The sequence below is a fragment of the Equus przewalskii genome, chromosome 20 (genome assembly GCF_037783145.1).
Source record: "Equus przewalskii isolate Varuska chromosome 20, EquPr2, whole genome shotgun sequence".
Lineage (NCBI taxonomy): Eukaryota > Metazoa > Chordata > Mammalia > Perissodactyla > Equidae > Equus > Equus przewalskii.
The window spans coordinates 23,733,395-23,757,478 of record NC_091850.1 but is presented as its reverse complement, the minus strand read 5'-3'; the positions used below and the strand labels follow the sequence as shown (position 1 = coordinate 23,757,478).

The 24,084-nt window shown below is 40.4% G+C and overlaps 1 protein-coding gene across 4 annotated transcripts in view; it reads left to right on the top strand.

Annotated features, from left to right (window-relative positions):
* Window positions 1–24,084, top strand: part of GHR (growth hormone receptor) — a 245,081-nt gene that overhangs the window by 166,604 nt on the left and 54,393 nt on the right. For all 4 annotated transcript variants that reach the window (XM_070587653.1, XM_070587655.1, XM_070587657.1 and 1 more), the window contains exon 3: window positions 5,956–6,021. In XM_070587653.1, coding sequence (XP_070443754.1) covers window positions 5,956–6,021 — 66 coding nt within the window. The remainder of the gene's footprint in view (window positions 1–5,955; window positions 6,022–24,084) is intronic.

Sequence of the window (24,084 nt, the reverse complement as noted above, 5' to 3'; positions counted from 1 at the left end):
TTAGCAAACAGTGACTGTGATTACTCTGGGCCTCTCCTATCACATGGCATAGAGCGCTGGCTTACTGCCCATTGCCTGGTGTTGACACCCTGCTGTTCTCCATAATGAAAAGCAGCTTTAGGGGCAGCTAGCTGGGCAGGGTGTTTCACTGTTCTTGTAGCAGTTGGAAAGGAAAGCTGGAGGAATTGCTGGGACGCTTTGCTGGAGGAAGATGGAAGCCAGCTGAAACCTAGCATTCATTTAATTGCTCCTTTTAGTACGCCTTTTAGTACGCCTTGTGTACTCTTTAAGTTACTACACCTTTAACTGGCCTTATCACCCAAAGGGCTGCATTTGAAAACTCACCCCCTAGCATCTGTCCTTAATTGCAAACAGATGTCCTTAGTACGTGCATAAGCTTGTGTCAGGAGGATGTTTTTTAAAAAACTCACCAAGGAGAGCACTGCCAAACAGGAAAGGAATATGTGAAGCTTGAAGTTATTAGGAAACCTCCACATTTGTCCACTAAGCCAGAGGTAGACCTGTGAGAAAAGAAGGTCTTTATGGTCTCTTGTTGAGCATTAACTCTTCTTAACTTGAGGCCCAGCTACTCTCAAAATCCATTTATAGCAAAATATGGCTGCTACAGATTTATTTCAGCATGTGCTTCTTTTCTTGATGCTGGTTTCTCTTCCGAAATTGCTGTATATGGTTTGTAAAGCAGCTTTTTTAACTGAAAGCTGGTGTTTGAAACTACCAGCATCATTTCATGGTTCCTTTTGTATGTTTGTTTAAATTATCTCACATAATGTACTCTACGATTTGCTGTTCAAGTACAGAAGAAATGCACTCCCCCATGGAGATCTGGGGAGGTAATACTGTCTCTTTGAAAGGTCCAAAGATTTCCTGTTCAGATTACACACTCTTCTTTAGAGCTGCCAAGAGTCATAATGTGTTCGAGATAATACACTTTAGTGCAGGAGAAACTGTGGATGGGAATTCAATTAATCCAGTTAGCCACAAAAGAAAGGAAATTCCAGCTTAGAGTTGTCACTGCATTCAGGCCCAGGACTTGGTGTGCCAGGGGGTAGCCATGACAGAGAAGAAGATTGCAGCCCCAGGATCTACTGTGCAACAATCACTCCGTGACAGAGCAAAAGGAGGAGGCCTGGCTGCCAGAGTGTCACGAGCTTTACCTGGTTCCTCGTTAACTGACCCTTGAAGGGTATTCCTGCCCAAAGCCTCAGCAGCCTTGCCCCATCCCTATAACTCTCCAGGATGTCTGCAGCCTTCAGATAAATCAGCATGTGCTCTAGCAAGTGCCTCCTACTGAGCACCAGCTTTGGGCACTTAGTGGGGAGGCCCTAGAAATGAAGCCTGCAGAGGACGCAGTGACTCTGACCAGAGCAAGAATGTAGTGTATAGTGAAGAGTTTCCCAAACGTGTCTTTTCTTTTCAAAAAGCTTAATAGACAGTGTTGCTTCTTCCTTTGAATTTGCTAAAGTCATCAGGCACATTCTGGTGAATGCTATTTTCTCATCTTGACCAACTTGAGTCCTACCCTACTTTGGTATATCACAGTAGTTAGAAAGATGAATGAAGGGAGATGTTCAGCAAATATTTCTCTACTCCAAGTGAACTCCTCCTTGCTGTGGAGGAGAGACCAAACGTGTCTTGTGATAAGAATCACCTGGCTAGGGGAGGGGCATGCAAGGCAAACAGACAGATTCCCAGGATCTTGCCAACATACAGACTGACGAGGCCCTAGAGATTCAGATTCTATAAATCTGGGACAAGGCCTTGGAATCTGTATGTTTAACAAATGCCACAGAAGAGCTTGATGATCAGGCAAGTTTGGGGAACTATAGGGTGCGGTGGAGTCAGAATCTGGCTCCAGTGCAAATGTGGCCTGTGCCATGTAATTGCTGGGTAGTCTTAGACAAGTTACTGAACTTCTCTGAGCTTCTGATCCCTCATCCATAAAGTGTAACTAATAATAATACCCACTTCAGAGTGCTTTTGTGAGGGTAAAATGAGAAAATTCATAAAATGTGCTTAGTACAGCACCTCATGCATTTTAAGTGCACAGTAATGTGAGATATAAACATCACACACTTTTTTTTACTTTCCCATCAACCAGCCCCTTCAGAGGCAGCAAGATAATCCAGGGCATGGCATCCATGTGACCAGATGGTGAGCTTGAACTTGAGCCTTACTGCAAGGGCAGTTTGGAGGGAGATAATGTCTTTAAACTGACTGCTGTTCAGTGGTGGTGATCATAGATTGACGGAAAGGCAAGGGTGGGTCTGGAAAGAGCTATAGAGCTTGAAATCCCAGCAGGGAAAATTTCTGGATTATGGTCAAGGATAAACAGACTTCAAAAAGACAGGAAAAGTTGTCAAGCAAACTTCAGATTCCCAAGGGGAGACACAATTTGCTGAAAATAAACTATTGCATTTGATTCCCATTTAGCCCAAAGCCAGTATCTAAAGCACCTGTAATTCATCTTCATCTGCTTCATTTCTTTAGCAAACTTTATTATTCTACTACTACTGGGTGCCATGCCCTGTGCTCCTAACAGATGTTACAAAGATGAAAGCAGCGGTACTTGCCTCAAGAGCTCACTGTCATTGGGCACAGGCCGAGAAGCAGTTACGGCAAGGGGTGTAGGAGTGTCCTGGGGCTGCTGGGTGGAGGGCAACTAGCCTGTCCGAGGGACAGAGCAAAACCTCTCAGAAGGCGTCTTGAAATAAAGATTTCATGACAGTTACAATATCATCATTATCCTTATCATAACCATAAGCTAATAGCAATAACGATAGCTAACCTTAACCATGCTTATTTTATGGCAGATGCCATCGTGTGCCTGCATATGATCCCCTGCCATTGTGTAAAATGGTTGCCATCTGCAGTACCTTGTTTTACTTACTTGTGTTTGCACCATCTGTTCAGGGCTGGTTCTAAATGCCATTGCTGTGCAACTGGTAAATTACGATACTCGCCAGAACATTGATTCTCCCCCTCTAGCTCCCTTACTAATAGAGTAGAGAACTCACCAACTTACAAGAACTTGAACTGACTGTATGTTAGTCCCACACTGAATCTTTGACACAAGTAGATTCCCATACCCCACCCACTGATATCACTTCCCCAGAGCCGCACTGCCTGCATACAGCCTGCACAGGTAGACCCAAATAGTGGCGGTCTTGCTGGCTTAGGACGGCATCCTGTCCTTATATGTGCAAAGCCCTAAACATACAAAGTCTTGTGTAAAAACATTGTCAAGTTCTCTGTGGGGAAATATGTGCCCTTGCTTTCAGGGTAGCGGCTACCAATAACAACAAGAATATCTAACATTCACTAAGGACTGAATATAGGGTTTATTTAGTAAAGAGCATCTACTAACTGATTTAAACCTTACATGTGTAGATACTGTTGCTGCCCCCATTTTACAGACAGAGAAACTGAGGTCCATTTATATACCACAGCTGGGAAGTTGAGTGCAAGGTTGGACATAATAGGAAAGGGTAGATAGCAGTTAGTTCTCAGGCAGGTCCACGATGGGGAGCTCTGCCCCAGGGCACTGCAAAGCCGTAGTTCTCCAGTGTTGGCAGGAACAAAACTAAGTTCTTTGGAGAGACCATCCCCTGTGTGCCCCGACTTCTCCCCTCCTCAACACGTCCCGGCCCAACTGTGCTCCACCCACTCCCGATAGAGCACAGCTCTTTCCTTTCCCAGGCTGTGTCTTAACTCTCACCTTTGCTGTTGTTCCCTTGGCTCCAGCACCCTTTCTTTTCCTCTTCATTGCTCATTCATCCCACATTCAGCACCCATTTCAAGGAGTCACCTTCCTCAGGAACTTGCCCAGACTTGTTAAGGGCCACTCCATTGCTCCTCCAGTGCTGGACCCCTCCTTCCTTTATAGATTGCTGCCCAGAAGCTGTGGGCTCACGGAACCAGGGGCTGTAGCTAATTCATTTTATAATGCCAGTATTTAAAGCCCCTGTGTAAATATATTGGAGTCATTATTCTCTGCTTATTGTCACCCTTTATTTGTTTCCCCCATCACTCAGCACTTCTAGACATTAAAGACAGCTTTGACACTAAAATTGATAACTGAGCCTGTCACCTCCATTTGCTAAGATGGCACAATTTTGTTCATTGTGCTTTAATTGTGTAACCAGCACCCTCTGGACACTAGCATAAATCTGTGGTTCTTCCCCAAAGATGCCATTTGTTCCTTTTATGTTTTGATTCATCACATATTGTAGAGGGTAAGGCTTTTTGCTTCAAAAAAATGTTACCAAGTCCTGCCATGATAAAGAGGAAATCACCAAATGTCTGTCTGCAAGGAAAGCAAAACCCTGCTTTGTGAAGAGTCAAGGGTGGCCGGGGCTCCCCAAGCATTTCTGGGCCTGAGGTTTGGCTCTGTGCACTCCCCTTGGGCCTCATAACTGACCCCCACATTCCATTTCAGTCATCATTCTGCAGAAATTCATCAACTTTACTGCTGATCTGAGTCTGGAAATTGGTGTCCGTTAGGGCTCTCAGTTTCAAGCTGAAAATTGAGACAAACTTGCTGGATAATTTTGACCAAAATAACACACTTGCTTGTGTGCCATCCTGTGATTGACTTAATTTCCCTCTTCCTTTGAGCTGTGAAAGCTTTCTCAAGGCATATATAGTTGTCAGTGAAAAAGATCATTCACAGTTGGGATGCTTCAGTTCCCAACGTAGGTCAAGGGGTAATAAAACAAAGTGTTCTCTGATTTCTAGCAAGGAATTGGGGAGGGGCGTCTAGATAATGGTAGCAATAAAAGGGTAGGACATGAAAGAAGTGAGCAGACTTTAGGGAGTTTTCGTAAAATGCAATTTTCCTTTCTGCTCTCCCTGATAGGTCCAGTCTGAAAAAACTTACAAGAGTTAGAATTCTGCAGCATTTAACAAGAGGATCTTAACATCATCTGTTGGGTTCGGTAGGATGAACACCAGACCCAACAGCTGCTTCCTATGGGTTAGCTAGGTGGGAGGAGTTAGTGAAAAAGGACTGAAAAGTGAATCAGGACAAGTAGAGAGGATTCGCCCAGCTGTGAAATTCATCGAGGTGGGAGTGGACCAGCTCACTCCCCATGCATCTTCATTTTGTTCCTTTTTTCATATCAAAGGAAGATTTTTTCGCATTGTTACTGTGGGTCTCTATTAAGGACCAAAAGCATTAGCAGTTTCATTGCTTGAGGTAATGCTCAGTGCTTATTGTGGGCCTAGACCACGCTGCCTCTCTAAGAATAACCTGGAGATAACATGATCTGATGTGGAGCATCCTGGAGAAACCCCCTTCTCCACCAAGCTGCATAATAGTTGCATGCTTTTGTAGTTAAAGATGCTTGCAAAGCAACCCAGTTCAACAGTTCAATGACAGCTACATTGATCATTTTCCCTTTTTCCTGTTTTTAATGCAACCTAATCCTATTATCAATAAAATTATAACTGCTTTTATAATAGATGACTCATTGCTCATCTCACATCATTAAGTTCTGTATCCCTCTTGTCCAGCTTTTCACTTCCCTCATTCCTTCGCCACTCCCAGGATTGCTCACATGTTTATTTCTAAGAGTAAACTTTTTTGACCGAATTATTTTTAATACTATTTTAAAAAAGAATTTATGTTCCTCCTTGTTTCACAACTAAGACTCAAGTTTGGACTCAAATGATGTAGGAAGGCATTTTTTCATTGTCTTGACTGTGTCTAGGCATGAGACCAGAGATGACTAAGACCAGAAGGTTTTCATTTTCTCTGATCTTTATGAATTCTTTCTAGAGGGTAGGTATAATTTTAATTTTGAAAGGAAAGAGGGAGAGAATTCTTGTGAGGTTGGGCCAGGTCACATTTTGTCATTTGCAAGTTAGATTGTAACAGGGTCACATCAGACTGTTTTTATAGAGATGACTAATGGTTTTCGTCTCTTTCTGTTCCAGCCATACCAGCTACCCTTGGCAGAGCATCCCAGAGTCTGCAAAGAGTTAATCCAGGCCTACGGACAAGTAAGAATTTCAGTCCTTTTTCTGCCTTCAGCAATACTGTCCATGCTTTACTGTAATTCAAGTACTGTCCTTTCTCTGTTTTATTTGGGGTATGGTGATAGATGAATGACTGGCTGAAATTGCACAGGCAAGCAAAAAAAATTTTTTCATAATTTCTTTTTCAACTTCTCTGCTAGGCTGCTGCTTTATGTCTCTAATTTGCTTATCCTTAGGGGGTAAATAAGGCCAAATTAATGAAAAGGAAAAAAACTGTGAAATAATTTATTGTGAACCAACAATTAGTTATTGAATTTAAGAACCTGCCTCTTTTTACAAATCCTGTATTATATCATCATCATTTTTTTGGTATTTTTTTTTAACTAGGGATCACACTGACAGACAGTTAGCCTTGTCTCTTCAACCAAATCACCTTGTGCTCCAAAATTCTGCCTTCACGACAGCTCTGTCTTCTCTTTAAAATGCCTTTGTGCTTCCCCCTCTTGTCCTCTGACAATCTCGTCTTCATCCCCAGGAGTGAGCTCAAACATCAGCTCTGTGGGGAAGCTTCTTCAAATCCTCAGGCCCAAAGACTTGTTCTGCCTGTGTTTTTATGGAACTTTGTCTGTGGCCCTGTGATAGCATTTACCTCACAACATCTTAGTGTATATGTTAGCACCAGTGCAGAACTCAATGAGTTGTGTGGACTTCATGAATTAATTAGTTATACTGAGCTTTAAGGCAAAGCCCATGTTTTATGCTTCTTCTGAATCCCTCACATTACCTAAAAAAATCCTGATCACATAATAAGGACCTTTAATTAAATGCCAGGGATGGATTTTTTTTCATCAGTTGAAGAATATTCTACAGCCCAGATTATACAGTAAAGGAAGGGAAGACAGTATACCTGTGTTTAATCCATTGCTGTTTCCTTGGTAACTCTGGTCTCATGAAACCATAATTTGGATTTTATGACTAAATGGCAGAGTAAGTTTCTAATGTGAGATGCAAATATCATTTCTTCAGAGGTGATTCAAAGGGAGGGTTGGTGCTGTTTCTAACAAATGTCATCCACTTATCAATTGTGCCAGACTACAAACTCTTTACAACTCTCCTGTTTTAGAAACATCTGACATGTTAATCTGCTCCCTAATTAGCATGAGAGGTTGTAACAGGAGTAGTTGTTTAGTTATGTTGTTATCCCAGCCAGTATATTCCAAACACTTCACACAGCAGATGATGTGACTTATTGTTACTTTCTGTAAGGAAATGAGAAGGAATCAGTTATGAATGTTTTACTAATGATGCATGCTCCCTTCCACGTTGGAACCCTCACACACACACACACACACACACACACACAAATGCACGTGCGTGCATGCACACGCAATACACTCCACTCCACTTTCCCCCAAAGTGGTAGTATGATTTCCCCAAGCCATGTTCTTTGTCAGGTCCTGGGTCTGAGGTGTCTAAATGTTGGGCCTTGTTAAAAATATAACCTCTGGGTATGGTGGATGTGTTGAAGAAATTCCTGCCAGTCATTTGGTGTACGTTGATTTTCTGTTTTTTTGTGATAAGTAAGAATATTCGTTAATTATCCTTCATCTGTAGTATATCACACAGACACTGACTTCTCCACACAAGGAAGAATCCTTTCCTTCCTGCTTCTCCTTATCAAAAGTTACATGCCCTCTGGCCCAGGACTGATTTGATAAAGCAACCCATGTCAATGGATGTGTCCGTATCATTGGGCACCTTCCACAGTGCATGTACTTGGATATGTGGCCATCTTTGTCATCCAAGCATCTCATTGAGATGTGACAGAACTTAGTGCTCAGTGTGTCACTGTATACACTGTCTGTATCACAAATATTAACTCTGCTATGCACCCAGCACTCAGGTCTGCACCATGGGGGAGAAAGAGATGAGTAAGATGTTGTCCTGATATCAGGGAGCTCATATTCTCCCTAAGGAGATCATTTTACACGAAAAGCTAATGTTCAACATGAAATGTCCTGTCAACACACAGTTATACTTTACACATTTCCTATTTGCACTTTTCTAAATTCTCAGATTCAAAGCAAAACCCCATAGAAGAAAAAAATAAAAACCCTCTCCAAGCAAGTCCTACATAGAAATGACCAAACATAAGTAAATGCCACCACCCCCACCAGGCCACCTCTACTTTATCCTTGGACTACTGCAAAAACCCCTTAGTAGCTATCTCTTTCCTCTCTCCTTCTACTTCCTACCCCATCTCTCCTTCTTTGTATCCATCTTCCTTTGCCAGTAACAATTTTAAGAACCCACCATATCCCTCTGCTCTAAGTAACCTTAACTATCTTTATTGCCCTCCCTGCTGCCTAAATTTTAAAGTGCAAACATATCCCAAGACACTGAAATCCACCATTGATCATCTCACCCCAGCTTGTAGGTCTAGACTCCTCACTACTCCCCAGGGACCTGTGCTTCCCTTCATCTGGGACTTTGCTCATGTCATCCCACCTTCTAGAACTATCCTCCTTCCACCTCACTGTGCATTCTGTAAATATAAATCCTGCCCATACTTAAAGGTTCAGCCAAAACACTTTTAGTCTTGGCCTGAAGCAGTCCCTCCCTTTCCGTGCTCATCTATGAGAAAGGGCACGCTATTTCATTCCACTCTTAAGAAATATATTTAAAGGCTGCTTTGGAGTATAGTTACTTGCATATTTCTCTTATCTCCCCATCTGGATTATGAACAGCTGTGTCTTATTGAGAGTTGTATAACTTGCAGTACCTAAAATGGTACCTTGAACACAATAAGTAATAAATGCTGTTGCAAATAAATTAATTAAATGGAAGTATTCTTAATAGCTCCGTGGTTACCCACCCTTCTCCACACTTACAATTCCCACCAGCACCCCTGGTTATCATGGAGCCTCTTGGCTCACAGGGGCCATTCATGGAGGATTAGATCTCCCCACTTGTGTTAATTACACATTAATCACCTTAAGTGTTCCACTGCTGAAAAAACTCATAGCAATCAAATGCTTTATACTCCCAGGACAGCTTTCTTACAGGCAAAGGATACTGCATAGCAACAGGAGAAGAGGGGTATGCGTTGACCAGGGTCTAGAGAGTTCAAGTGCAGGCCTTTTTGTCTACCCACTGCTCAGTCAGACTGCACTCTGTCTCCAGGTCTGGAAGCACTACCCACGTGCCTGCCAAGCACCTCAGTACCAGGAAGCCCAAAGTTTCCTGTAGTGAGCTGGTCATGTAGGCACATTCTAGCTATGTGGACAACCTTATCCATCAGCCCCCAGGTTCCACTGAATTTAGGTGAAAATCGTAAATCTAATTATATCTAAGTAGCTTTGACAGGCTGATACATCCTGCCCTGAAACAACGCTGGAACCCATGACTTCATTACATCATTTATCTTTAGTTAACCCAGTTCATGCATAGCATTGCTAAGCATCAGCAACTTTGGAGAAAAGCCTGCAGTAACACCAGACCAAGATTTACCCATGCAGTGCACCACCTAAAGAATCACCCCCTACTTTGATCTCTCCCTTAGCAAAAAGTATCTGTCCCATTTTCTAAGCCCTCAGGGCTTTGCTCTCTGTGAAGAGGCCTACTCCATGTGAATGGGAGTTTGTGTGTTAATGAGCACATGCTAACATACATTACACAGAGTAGATTCTTAAGAAATATTTTCTAGAAAGAAAGAGTTATTTTTGATTAGTAATCCCATGAAGACGTTTCAGCTCACACACATGGGTAGCAACATACTTCACCTATGCAAAAGCATAAATATAAGCAGAAAACCCACATTCTGGATAAGAATGCTATTGAGGGAGTTTACAGTTTAGAGATATACAGACATCTTTTGTTATGCTTTAAAGAAGTAACAGTACAAACTTACCACAAAGAAAGCTGCTTTTTGTTGCTGGGGAGAGTGATGACAATGGTTAGAATCTTCTAGAGAAAAGTAAAACATTTTTAGTACTCCTGAAGAAGGCAGAGGCCTCAGTTAGAGTGCTGTGGTTCGATGTTCTTTGTGTGTTTTCAATAATTTTATTTCTCTCTCATGGTTGATTATTGGCAGAGGATTTGATGGCATTCAGGCCAAATCCATATGACTTACTAAACACATAGAGAAATTTTTAGATGATTACACATCTTTCTGAGGGGGATTTTTCCTCTCATTTTTTAAAGTCACTCCTTTTCACTGAATTTATTTCATATTACTATGAAAGTATAAATTTTATGATCAATGACATTTCCACCTCAAAATAAAATGAATATCCAACTGGAAAAAAAATATTGGAGTTTCATTGGCTGCCCTTTGGAGCATAAATTAGTCCAAGATTTTATGAAAACAGGCATTCTGAACATAAATATCAACGACTGAGGTCGGAGTTAAGTTTTGAAAGGATTCCAAAAGATTATTACCTTAGATGGGCACAGCAAATGAATTGCTTAAATTTTCGTAAGTTCACAAACAACTTCTTTCACAATCATGAGTTACTTTCACTTTTCAATAAAAAACACTTTTATGAGACAAAAATTTAATATAGCAGCCGTGATCTTGCTTGTTCAGGTCCTTATCACATGTTCTTAGCTGGACTCCTGCCCTAGACTCCTAATTTTTCTTCCCTACCTCCTATTTTTCCCTCTTCCAAGCCATCCTACTCTCTCTTCCAGATTCATCCTTCCTGCCTACCTCTGATCCAGTGGTTCCTCTGCCCAACCATCTTCAGTAGCTCCCTGCTGTTTACTAAATTACTAGTAAATTCATCTCCCTGGCATTCACGAAATTCCACAACATGGATCCTATGTGCTTTCCTAGTCTTACCTTCCTTGTGTCCTGTGTATACCCATGTATTCCTGCTTCATTATATCCATTGGTTTTAACCCCCTTCACCAGAGATTTCCTCTCCTTACCTACCAGTCAAGAATAATCCTTCATTGATTTTGTCTGTAAGACATATTTCAAATATCACTTTATGCACAAAGCTTTTCCTAGTTCCCCCAAGAGAATGCGTACTTCCACACTGCAATCTCTGTAGCCTTTTCTTTCTCCCTCTTGAGGAGAGAGAGTATATAGCACAGTGCTTGAAGAACTCAGCCTCTGGAGCAAGACAGCTTCCATTTAAGTCCGAGTTCCTCAGCTTACCCCCTGCATGATCCAATCTAAGTTTCATAACAGCTCTGTACCTTGGTTTTGTTTTGGTTTTTATCCCTAAAATAGAAATACTAATTGTAGCTACTTCCTAAAGTTGTTGTGAGAATTACAAGTGTTGACATATTTAAAGTAGTTACAATAGTATCTGGCGCCATAGTGTTTATTGTAGTCTCTCATGGTTCTTATTTTATTCCAATAAGTATTAGATTGAACTGTGTGAAATTGCCCATACTCAACTCTATTTTGGACATTAATATCATTATGTCATTTGTTTCAAGCTAATGGAGACTTTTGTGTGCTTTCTGTTCCCTCTTGATAGAATGTACTATCCTTAAGGATAGGGGCTGTATCTTATACATCCTTGTATCCTACAATACTTGCTAAGTACGTGGCATACACCAAGTGCTTAATGAATAGTTGTTGGATTTTACACACACATACAAAAGAAAAAAAAGGAAGGCTTTCCCCAATATTGTAATTACTCTTTGGCTACCACAGAGTACCTCCATGCCCTTCAGCAGCCATTTATGAAAGGGGAAGGATAAAGATATTCAGGAGGAGAAATTTCTCTTGTCCATTGCTAAGTATGAACTCTTACAGTCTTTCCCAAAAGCTTCTACAGAATCTTAACTTCAGGTCGTGGGACTAGTATGCTGTAGCTTTGGGGTGCATCACAGGACATCTTTGTGTCATCACTGTGCTATCCTGTTGGCACTTCAGCTGCCAAAAGAATAGTAGCCCCACTCCTGCCTGTGACCCATCACTGCCCCCATAAGAGCTGAACGACCCTCTCAGCTTTAAGCATTCTATTTCATCAGATCTTTTCAGCCTTAAGGGCTCATTAGCTGACAATACAGCTGAAATAAGTGCAACCTAAGGGCAGTGTGTCTGTTCAGGGGATGGTGTCTTAGAATGTGCAGCATTTATTTACTACAAAGAACTTGAGCCTTGGACATGCATTAGAGAGCAGCAGTGACATTGGGTTCTGACATTGAAGCTGACATTGAATTCTTGACAGTCTACTGTTTATAAATGATTCAGTGTGTAAGCACAGATTATTATGATCCCTTTTAAGGAAGCAGTGTTTATGTTGGCTCTCTCTTGCTCCCAAACTAGTGGTAAGCCCTTCCTGACTCACATACAGCACTAATCTCCAGATAATGCCAAGCATCCTCTTACTTGCTTCTCTGAAATAGGAAGAAGGCAGGTGGAATTATGCACTTTACACAAGAAGAAACAGAGGTACAGAGAAAACATCTTCCCAGAGTCTTTTAACAGACAAACAAGAGAGTAAGATACTGTGAGTGCAATGCTTTGCATCTCTCCCTAGATACACAAAATAAAGTGTAGATAATGCATATTATTGATAATTCCAACAACAGTGTTCGCTTATCTCAAAATCTGGACTTCACAGTGACTTTTTTCCAGCCTGAAATACTCGGATAACGCCTGCCATTAGCTTCCCAGTGTTCATGCTTTATTATACACTGCCCTACGTGCATGTGTACTTCTTGGAAGATAAGAGTTCTTTGTAAGATAAATATTAGGTCTTAGCTTTTTTATCCTCCTTCAGCTCCCAGCAAGTTGCTAAGCCATAATCAGTAGTAAGTAGATATTTACCACTTGGTTTACAAGAGACATTCTTTGTGCATATGCTTAGGCCAGTGTTAGTGAAACCTCTAGAATAGGGACTGAGCCACACTTCAAGGTCAGCCTCCTCAAGTACCTGCAGCTCCTTTCTGGTTGTCAACATATATCAAGGTCTTCTATTTCTTATGGAACCCAAACAATAAGAAAATACAAGATTCACTTTATGAATTTACTTCACAGTCAACTCTTCTGAAATACAATAGGATTAACAATATCTGCCTAATCAATGTGGACATGTACATTTATTATTATTAATTAGTATTATTATTGAAGACACTCCATCGAATGAAAGCTGAGCATCTGTAAATGCTTGGTGGTGGATGGAATGGGCAATAATTTGCAACTGAACTGTCTGAGTATAGGCCTCTAAAAGCCTTCATCTTAGAATTGAGTAAATTTTTTTTTTAAGTCTAAGAAGGATGATTAAGCATCTCCCTAAATACTCCAGTGGGCCTGTGTATACTCTATATACCAATTCCTAGTATGGTTTCTCTTCCAAAGCATAGCACACACTTTTCAAGGATGAAATCCAGGAGAAACATTCTTTCACACTGGGGACCCAGTGGGTGGTGAACACTTCTTAGTGACTCTAGAAAGTTAAATCATCCCAAAGTTGTTTGTGACCTTTGAGTTCTTTTACCCTGCAGCCTTCTGATTTGCTGCTGAGTTCTACAGCTTCGAAACCATCTCTGTAATCACTGCCCTCAAGAGAGCTCTGTCTTCTGCACATAGGAGCCTTTCTAGGGAGAGGACCCCTAACTGTCATTCCAGAAAGGCCTCTGTCCACACCAGCTCCTACTTATGATGAACAGTTTTTTCAGACAATGTGTACTTGTGCATTGAGAAAAAAACTAATTCATTATGTGGCTGTGCCCTGATTTTGAGACAAATTAATCTATACACTGAGAAAGCTAACCATACATCACATTTATAAAAAGATTTATGGACTTCAAGCATGAATACCATTAAGTAGTAATTCAGGTAACAGTGTGCCTCATGGCAAGTATATGCAATATGAGATAACATATATTTAAACCAAACATAAATCAAGAGGTAGTTAATTACTAAATAAAGAACTTATCAGTCATAAAAGAGCTTTTACAACTTTCAAAGATCTTTTAAAAATATGTGCTTTATAGGAAATTGATTTGCATGCAATTCACAATATCTAATACAAAAGAAGCTACTTCTTTGGGTTTTTTTTTTAAGGACAACAATTATTTAAACCAAGAGTGGGCAAACTATAGTCCTCAGAGCAGATGCTTGTTTTTGTAAATAAAGTCTTACTGCAATTCAGCCATGCCTATTTGTTTCAGATTGTCTATTGCTGCTTTAGAGGTACCACGGCAGAGTTGAGTAGATGAAATATAGACTATAGGTCTGCAAGCCTAAAATATTTACTATCTGGCCCGTTAAGAACAAGTATGCCAACCTCTGTTATAAACAGAAAAAGGATTGTTTCTGTAATAAGGTATTTTATGGAACTAGTCATCATGTTTGTGTTGGTTGTTGCCTTTAAGTCTCCTGTAGAAAATTATCTTCGATTTGGTAACTGACATTAATGAGAATACAAGATTCACTTTATGACAACTCTTCTGAAATACGCTGTATTGTAAAGTAAGGTTAATAATATCTGTCTAATCAATGTGAACAGGTACATTTATTATTATTAATTATTATTATTATTAAAGGTACTCCATCAAATGAAAGCTGAGCATCTGTAAATGCTTGGTGATGAATGGAATGGGCAATAATTTGCAGCTGAACTGTCTGAGATGTGTCATCATTATCACATAATATTCTCTTATGAAGAGTTATGGTCACTGTAACACACGGCTCCAGTATGAGGGCAGACTTGAGTTTGCGGGTTTCTAGATTTTTCATAAACTGACTTCTGCCATTGAATTCATGCTGAAGAATAAAGACAGAAGACTCCCCTTTTAGAAGCTGTGCACTGTAAAAGACTGGTAAATCCAAAACCTCACAACATCATAATAGATGTTACTATTCAGATGAATAGCTTTCATGAGTCCTTGAGGTGTTCCCGAGTAGCTCATGTCTTTACTGCCACAGGTTACCTTTTGATTTTTTGTGTGTCATGGAAAAGCAGACTTTACCTCTTCTTTTTTCTCTCTTCACATTCCTTAATAAGTAGAATTTTAAAATGCCAAATTTGGATTAATGTGAAAGCAAATATTTGTAGGAGAGGCCATCTGTGTTCTGTATCGTCAGCACACATGGCTTTGTGCACCTGCCACCTTGAAGCTCCTGCCAGGCAAACCCCAGGGAAATGGAGAGACACCTGGATAGCATCCTTACTACAACTGAAGCACTTCTTTTTCTGAATTCCAAAAGCTTTGGAAGTTGTGCATCTTTTGCACTGAACTCAAGTGCCTTCTGTACATATGGTATCTTCCTTTCTAGATTGTAGAAAATCCAGATGGCCAGAGGATGAGACATGGGCACCAAGCCAAGAAAGACAGACACCCAAACAAATTGGTGGTAGGCAAGAGAGAGGAAGGGCAGCCTGGAGGCTGGCTTAATTGCTTCACAGTCTTGCCTCAGGGCTGCCCTTAGGCAGGATTAGGTAAGATGTTTATCACAGTGCTTGGCACCTTGTAGAATGTTGTTCCCCTTTCTTTCTCCTTCCCCTGACAAAGACTGTCCTTAGTTGTCGAAGAGGTGAGGCTGTACAGTTAGCTAAAAATTGTGGCATCAAAACAAACTTTTTCTACTTTTCCAAAAGGCAGCTTTATCCCCTAGTGGACTAAACTCAGCCCCAAGCTCCTTTCTCTGAGCTTGTAGAACATTTATTGCCTAGATGAGTCATTTGGCAATAATCATGGACTGTTTTATTGGTAGGATTCTTTTATATGTATCCATTTATAGGTCCCTGGAGTCCCTAACTTAAAACTTGTTTTTGCTTCAGATGTTCAGCTATAAGGAGGCTTCTCAGATCAAGTTTAACAGCAGAAGCAAATAATATATTAACTAGTAGTTAAGTACCCAGGCTTAGCCTCTGACGGCCTGTTTGACCCGTGCTGCAGGTGAACTTGGCTGCCTCTGTGCGTTGGATCAGGAGCTCTATGGTACATAACGAGGAGGCAAGTTTCCTACACCATTTCATCGCTCCCTCGCTATCTCTACCCTGTATCTCCCCATATACTCCACTCTAAATACCCAGGCTTTCCTGTGTGAAGGGCTAGTTGGGGCAAAATTTTTAATTAGGTGAAATTTTTCTTTGGTACTTTCCTAAAAGTTTAGTTTTTGACTGAATAACCTTAGTTAATCCATGAGTAAATAACCTCCTAGGGTATAGTCAGCCTCAATGTGAGAAATTGTCAAACCGGAAAACCAAAATACCCTTCTTCTGCCTTGCAGACCTCTCCTTGCTGAGGTATTAATGAGAGCAAATGCCTTATTTATTAGTCATCAGTTATTGACAGGACTAGAGAGACATCCCCCGCTCCTCTTGGAGAAAGCAGACTGAGAGGAAAGATGTACATCAAAAAGATACCCGGGGAAGCCAGGCTGCTAAAAAGAGAACAATTAAGAAAAGAAAGAAAATATTTTCAGATGAATATAATCTGAGATGAAAGAAGCAGTCTTCTCAGGTAGCGGATGGAAAGAAGGAAACTGAGTGAATTAGAAGGATTAGAAGTCATAGGAGAACAAGATTTTCAAGTTACCAAAAGAAAAGAAACTCAGCCTCTTTCAGGCTACAAAATAAGAATCCCCTTCAAGGGAGATCTGTCTGACTGATTTGACAAAAGCTGGTCTCCCTCTCTCCCCTTTCAGGCCTTCATTCCCTCCTCCTACTTGCGTAGCCTTGACCATCATCAGCACCCATACGTAACGAGTTTCGATGTACCTCTTAAGGGATGACCCAGAAATGTTTTCTTTGGGACTACTTTCTCTGAAAACACAGATCTGAAGATAAAGGGCAGGAGCCTTCTTTGGTGCATCCAGAGCCACAGCAGCAGCGTAAAATCCTAGTAAAATGTCAGTATAAGCAGGTAGCCAACTCTTCAACTCCCAAGATCCTAAAGCGGTGGTTCTTGGTGAGTATGCCCATAGAATCATCTGTAGATATTTTCAATCAGCACAAATGCCAGATGTCTACTTCAGGTCTACTGAGTCAATCTCCATCGATGGATCTCAGGCATATTGTATTAGTTTCCTAGGCCTGATGTAACCAATTACCATAAACTTGGTGGCTTAAAACAACAGGAATTTATTCTCTCACAATAATGGATGCCAGAAGTGCAAAATCAAGGGTCATCAGTGTTGATTCCTTCTGGAGGCTTTGAGAAAGAATCTGTTTCATGCCTCTCTCCTAGCTTCTGGGAACTGCCAGCAATCCTTGGGGTTCGTTGGTTTGTAGATGTAACGCTCCAATCTCTATCTCCATCTTCACATGGCCTTCTCCCTGTGTCTCTGTATCTCTCCTCCTTTTCTCTCTCTTATAAGGACACCCATCATTGAATTTTGTGCCCTAATCCAATATACTCTCATTTTGAGATCCTTACCTTAATTACATCTGCAAAGACCTTTCTTCCAACCGAAGTCACATTCAGAGGTACCGCAGGTTAGGAGTTGGGCATATCTTTGGGGGATAAAATTTAACCCACTACTACATATGTGTTTTTCTAAAAAATCCCCTCTACAAATGATTCTTTGAACACTCCTGAAAAAATTCTGACCTTAACATCTTAGCCTACCATTTCTCCAGTGCTTGGGAAATGCTGGAAAACATAAAACTAAACAGGCTTCTTTATTGCAGAACCACTCAGTACCACTTTATTGCATCTGTTTTGGGGCATTATGAATATCCAAGAGAAAGAAAAGAACCACAGCACTTCCTGGAAATAGTTGACGAGGAAAATTCTGTCCAAGAGATTACCTATTGCTACCTCAGTAGCCACTAGTGTTCGAAGGACCACAGCTTGCTGGTAATTGTGGCACTTGTGCAACTGCACCCAGTGATGTGGGCATGGTGTGGGTCTAGCGTGTGAGTCTACCACAGTGTTCAAATATTTAGATTGTGGATGTCTGTACTGATCTTTCCCTAAGTCTGAGTGAATTCTTCATTAAATATCCACAGGGGTTTCCCTAGAGGATTTGCTATATGTATGGATTTTTAGATGTCATCTAGTTTCTAGTCTTGACTTCAGCCATTTTTATAGTGGGAACCTGGTAAAATATTAGGGTGATAGCGTGGAGAAAAAGGGAATGGAAGGGGAAATTTAGCCAAGATTACACAAAGTGCTTTTTTTCTGAAAACAGACCAGAATAGCTGAAAAGGGAGAAATGACTTCATCATTTCTATTCCTATAATTCCAGTCCCTTAAAAATGGCATCAAAACATGATTCATCAGTAAGTTCATAATGATACTTTTTCAAAAATGGTCACCTTTGGAGGTTACTAGAGCATCTATTTATTATTTTAGAAATCAGTACATCGAGGGAAATAAACCATTACCTTGAATTTTTGTATGAATTGCATTTCGGGGTAACTGAATAGTTGGTGAAGGAAAGTTGTTTTCTTTTTGTTTTTTAACATAGGCGTATTCTAGCTAATAAATGCAGATGAAATGGTAGGACTAGAGAAATCACCAGTTTAGAACCCCTAATGATATAATGGATTTAGGCAAGATTATCAGTGAATGATAAAATATTTAAGTATACTCTATTCTGGGTAAATCAGGCTGACAGCGCTTTGAACCCAGACCAATCTTGTCATCATATGATATTATATGTCCCTGATACAGGAGTTCACAGCACCACCAATGATGAATTATTTTCCTGAGAGTTGAACTGAATCAAATTAAGCCTCTAGGTCTTACTGCCAGTTTATAGGAAATAACAGGGATAGAGGAACATTTTAAATGACCCTTTAAAGATGCAGTAAGCTAAAGGAAATTATCTTCAACCAAAAAAACAATGTAATAAAAATAAGACAGAGAAAATGTCATGGATTTGAACAGACTTGAGAGACATTGTGGGCCTAGTTTGCATCCTGATTCAAACAAATAAATTGTCAAAAGACATTTTTTGAGATGCTTCTGGTAATTCGAGCACAGACTGGGCATTGGATGATATTGAGTGATCATTATTAATTTGTTAGGTGTGATATTGGTATTATTTTGAAAAAGTGAGAGAGTCCTTAGCTTTTAGACATACATATGTAGGTAGTTATGTGTGAAAGCAGATGATTTTTTAAAAAAGGAAAGTATGCAAAACAGGATTTGTAAAATGCTGATAATTGTTGAAGCTGGGTGAGGAACATATAGTGGTTCATTAAACCATGCTCTCTATTTTTGTGTATATTTGCAAATTCCATATTAAAAATACAGTAATCCCTCATGAACATATGGTCTCAACCCCCGTCCCCATGTAAAGACAATTCACATCCCCAGCGGAAACCATGAAATCAGCTTTACTAGTGATCAGAGTTTTTTCTCTGGAAAGTGGGAAAGGACCTTAGATGAACACGTTAGTTTAGAGAATTGCTGTGGGAAAACCAGAAAATGTTTGAGTTACAGCTAACTAGGCATTGAATGAGTTGTGCTGAAGTGTGTGGTCCCAAAGGGTTGATGCTGAGAGACATCCTTGTTTTCAAGTGGCAAGGAAAAATAAATGACTTGGCTAGCATTTAAGGCTATGGCTCTAGCTCATATTTGAGCTCAATTTGGGCTGAAGATTTCATTGCTGCTGTTGTCCAGCATGATGATATTCTCTTGCACACAAACTCTGCTATAGGTGTAATGTTGGCGCAAGCAATTTCCTGGAACTAAAATCACGTTATAGCGAACACTACTGTGTCCCAATAGAGACTCCAAGACGATGTGTCCGTGGAGCATATACAATCTGCCCCCTTGGATTAGCCTGTTAACTGCTCCTTAAACAAGAAAAAATGAAAGATAACCAATAGGCTTTTGATTAAATCACAAACCAAAAAGAGAGAGGAGAGAAGGGGGAACTAGTTAGTTGCAATTTTCTAAATGTAGGCTTTTTTCTTATTGCTACTTGCTAGCTGTTTGCTCTTAGAGCCACAACTTGAAGGCTTGCCATTTATAAGCCTACATAAAATATTTGAAATATGGCCACCCCTGCCCTTGTCCATGCCATGTGGCCTGCTTTCTCCCCACTTACCTCTACCCTGCTGTCCCAGGTCAGGGGCTGAGAGGCTGAGAGCACTGCAGATAGCATAGTCATTCAAGCTCATGTAAGTAAGAAGAAATGTAGAAGATAACCAAAAATAACAGAATTTCATTTCAAAGACTATTCAGTTCCCTTTGTGTTGCTGACTGATTTCTCGGAGGCCTAGGCTCAGCTCTTGGATGTCTCAGAACCAAGGAGAGGAAGCATTTGCACCATATGCATTGGCTTGTCAGCCTAAAAGCTGTCAAAGTAGTTCATAACTTGCCTTACTCTAAAAAGAAACCCCATACACTCAAGAAATAATTCCTAAAATACAACCACAAGACACACACCTAGACATGTCCTTCCACCAAGTCATCCTTTATGATTTCCCACGATGTTGTCTTCTGTTCTTTCTGCATCTAAAGTTCCATGGAGCAGGACGAGTCAAAGAATGTTAAGGTTTTATGAAATATTTTAACCCAGGGGCTTTGGGCAAGCAAATGAGAGGTGCACTGGAAATGAAGTGTCTATCTCTGCCCCTATCAATGTCAGAGAGCTGGCAGGTGCTGCCTCATAGCTGGTTACAAATAAACCCAGCAAATGGAACCCAAGCATGTTCCATTCATTCCTCATTCTTCTCGTTGGCAGACTGGGTCCATACCCATATGTCAGGAAAATGGTGGCTTTCAGTCTATAGCTGATTAGGCGAGCTTTTGGCACACAAGCTAGTATTGGTCAGTCTATACCACCCATAATAAAAGTAAAAGCTTTCTTTTTATTCGCCCAAGTAAATAACCAAGAGACAGGCTTAAAATACATTAAAGTTCCATGAGAACACTTTCTGAGAATGAGAACGATTTCTGCTTTCTTCCTTGCTGTGTACTTGGCACCTAGATCTGGCCCATAGTGGATATGAATGAAATATATCTTAAAGAAATGAATGGTCTTGCAGGATAGAAGTTCCCTGTGCTTGGATGAGTCATTATCCTGTAGGCTGAGAGCCTGGAGAGAAAATATTGCCACAGTGTTAGTCCCGCAGACTGACCTGAAGTGCAGCAAGCCAAATCAAGAGAGGGCACCCCGAGACCCCACAGTGGCCACCAGCAGGCTGGCATCTATTAGCTTGCCCATCCTAGGTTCTCAAGTTAGGAGTCATTGTGGTCACCAGACTAGGAATCGTGTCTCCCATACTTTCTCATATTGAGGTTTGGGGATTTTATTTTCTTTTTTGGCTTCTTGGTATCTGAAATTATTGTTCGGAGAAGCATATTAAGACCATGACTCTTCCACTACCACACATTTCTGTTACCGACAGAGGAGGTAAATGATAACTTAAAATGAAACAATTCCATGCTCGTTAGTACACTATAAACATAGCCTTAGCTTTGACTCTAATCATAGTATGTGGGTGATGCTGCTGAGAAAGTGGTATAATTATAACATTATGGTTGAGAACCGTCTGAGTAGAAAACATCGAGCTGCACTGTGCAAAGTTTAAGATGGGATTATGGTCCTTCTTCAGTATGAATAAGACTAATTAGCCAACTGCAGCTGGGAGCTCTGTAGTATGATATTAATAGTATAATAAAATCAAGAGCCAAAGTAAAAATGTAGGGAAAATCTGATGCCTTTAATTTTCACATGTTCCTACGAGTATTATACAAAAATGTATTGCAGAGCAGAGAATGAATGAAATCACAAGGTAGCTTAGAAAAATCAGCCCTCCAGCTTGCTTTTCCTCCGTCCCCCTGGGCAAAAGGATCTTACATCAGTATATCAAGTGCCCAAAGTTTTATTTCCCTGAATATGCCTTGTAAAGTGTTTACTTTAAAATTTTAAAATAAAAAGTTTTATTTCTCTGAATATGGCTTTCTTTCCTCTTTAATAGACTTCTCCAGAGTTTCTAGATTTTATGCTACCATAAGTTAAAGAGGACCATGTTCTGTATCTTGATTAGGGTGTTGATGCCAGTGTGCATTTGTCAAGTCATTGAAATGTAAATTTCAATTTGTGCTTTTCACTGTCTGCAAAGTTGATCACAATTTTAAAATTTTTAAAATTCTTTAAAGACCAAAGATTTCTAGCAACAAGAAATAGGAAGAAATAGAAAAAAATAGTCAGAAAGCCTAGCCCAGAGTCCCTGCTCCACCACGTAAACACCATGGATCTCTTGAAGCCTATTTCTGTCTTTTCAAAAATGGGAATATTTATATTTACACTCTCACCTTTACAGGGATCAGGTGTGACAAAGATATGCACGTTCCTTGCAAGTGTTCTAGGACTCTATACATCATAAGGAGGTCTGAGGTTTACTCTCAGAGGAGAGGAAATTGTGGGTTGCTCCAAACAGTGAAATGGGATGGCAGAGAATCTCGGTCATGTAACCAGGCTCTTGGGTTATTTTCTCCGGTGAAGGGGAACATGGCTGGCAGTGCAAGGAGTTTGTGCATGTGCTTTGGAGGGTGAAAGGGAAAATAATTTATCTCCTGACTTCATCTCTGTTCCTGGCTTTTTCTAGAGCCTTATTCGTCTGTTTACCTGAAGCCTCAAAACAGGGACTCCTCACCCTCCTTTGTTAATAAACATCAGAAAGCTGAGATTTCACCAGCCTGCCTTACCCTACTCCTTTACCACTTCTGAGTGAGGAGGAAGTGGAGGAGGAGAAATAGAAATAGATAGAAATATTTCCTGTACCTGACTGGCAGCTGGTATGGCAACTGCCTGAAGATTCGGGTTGTGTCCCTTTGCTTATTTTGTAGCATCTTCAACAAACCATGACAACCTGCAATAACTTTAACCCTTAAAATCCTGTCTCTTAAACCTGATCACTATTTCTTGTTTCTGGAATCAGTAAGGATAATCTTTTCTGTCTGAGAGATTCAGAAAGTACAAGTGATTTTCCTAAAACTTCCCTCAAATGAGAAGAGTATTTGCAAAGCGAAACTCAAAGGAGCAGCCCTCTCAGAAGCCTTGCGGAAGTGCTCACGCTCTGAATCACAGTAGCTTGGGTGCTGTCACTGCTACTTCCTGGCTGTGGGACTTTGGACAAGTCACTTAACCTCTGAGTGTTAAGTGGCTGATCTGTAAACAAGGATAAATACTACTTACTTTATAAGCTTGCATGAAAATTTCCACTGAAGGTGATGTTAGTTTCCTTTCTTTTACTATCCAGCTCTAAAAATGTGGTGTAGGAAGCTGTTAACATGTCGTTAACACAAGACAAAAGTGCATAAATATACCAAACCCAAGATCTGAGATCCTTCGGAATATTTTCTTACATATTTGGAATTTTATAAATGGAACAAGGAGTATTTGTAAAATAGTAATTAACTTATCATTAACAAGCAAACAGACAAGATACCTTAATTAATGAATCTAGGGAAAATAAGCTCAAGATAAATATTCAACAAAGAAGAAATTATCAAAGTAAAAAAGTACAGAGCATATTTGCAAAGTATTACAAACGTAATACAAAAAAGTAATACAAACAAAGTAATACAAAGTAATACAAAAACCATAAAACCCCATTTAAGAAGAGGCAAAGCCAAAAAGGCTGATTGTCTTTGAAGGACTCTTGAAAACAGACATCTGGAAAATTCTCCCTGGGCCTTATTTCCCACTCCGGAAAAGCAGCCTGCTCGTACACAAAAAGAACAGCCAGAGTAACTAAAGGAGACAAAATGATTTATCAGGACTGGTTAAAATAGTTAAATCCAAGAAGCATGATCCTGGGCATGCAGTGGAGTGATTTCTGCAGACATTTTGAAAATAAACATGCCCAAGTCAAGGATTTGGTTTGACTGCTATAAAACAATATGACAGGTTGAGAAACCTGAGAATGTTCTAAAAATCCTATTTACTTTGGTGGTGAGCCAGCTATCCGGGGGGAGAAACTGGAGTCCCTTCCTTTAAGAAATGTAGATTTCAGTAGGAAGAAAAAATTAGAGAGGTAGGTTTCAACCTTCAACCTACTAGTGAATTGGGAGTATTTCCTGAACACCTATTATAAGCATAAATTTATCTTAAGTGACCCAGGTGTTACTGCACCAGGTTCATTTTGCCCACCACCCAGAAAGTCAAACACCAACACAACAAGATTGCAGCAGAGAGAGGGTTTA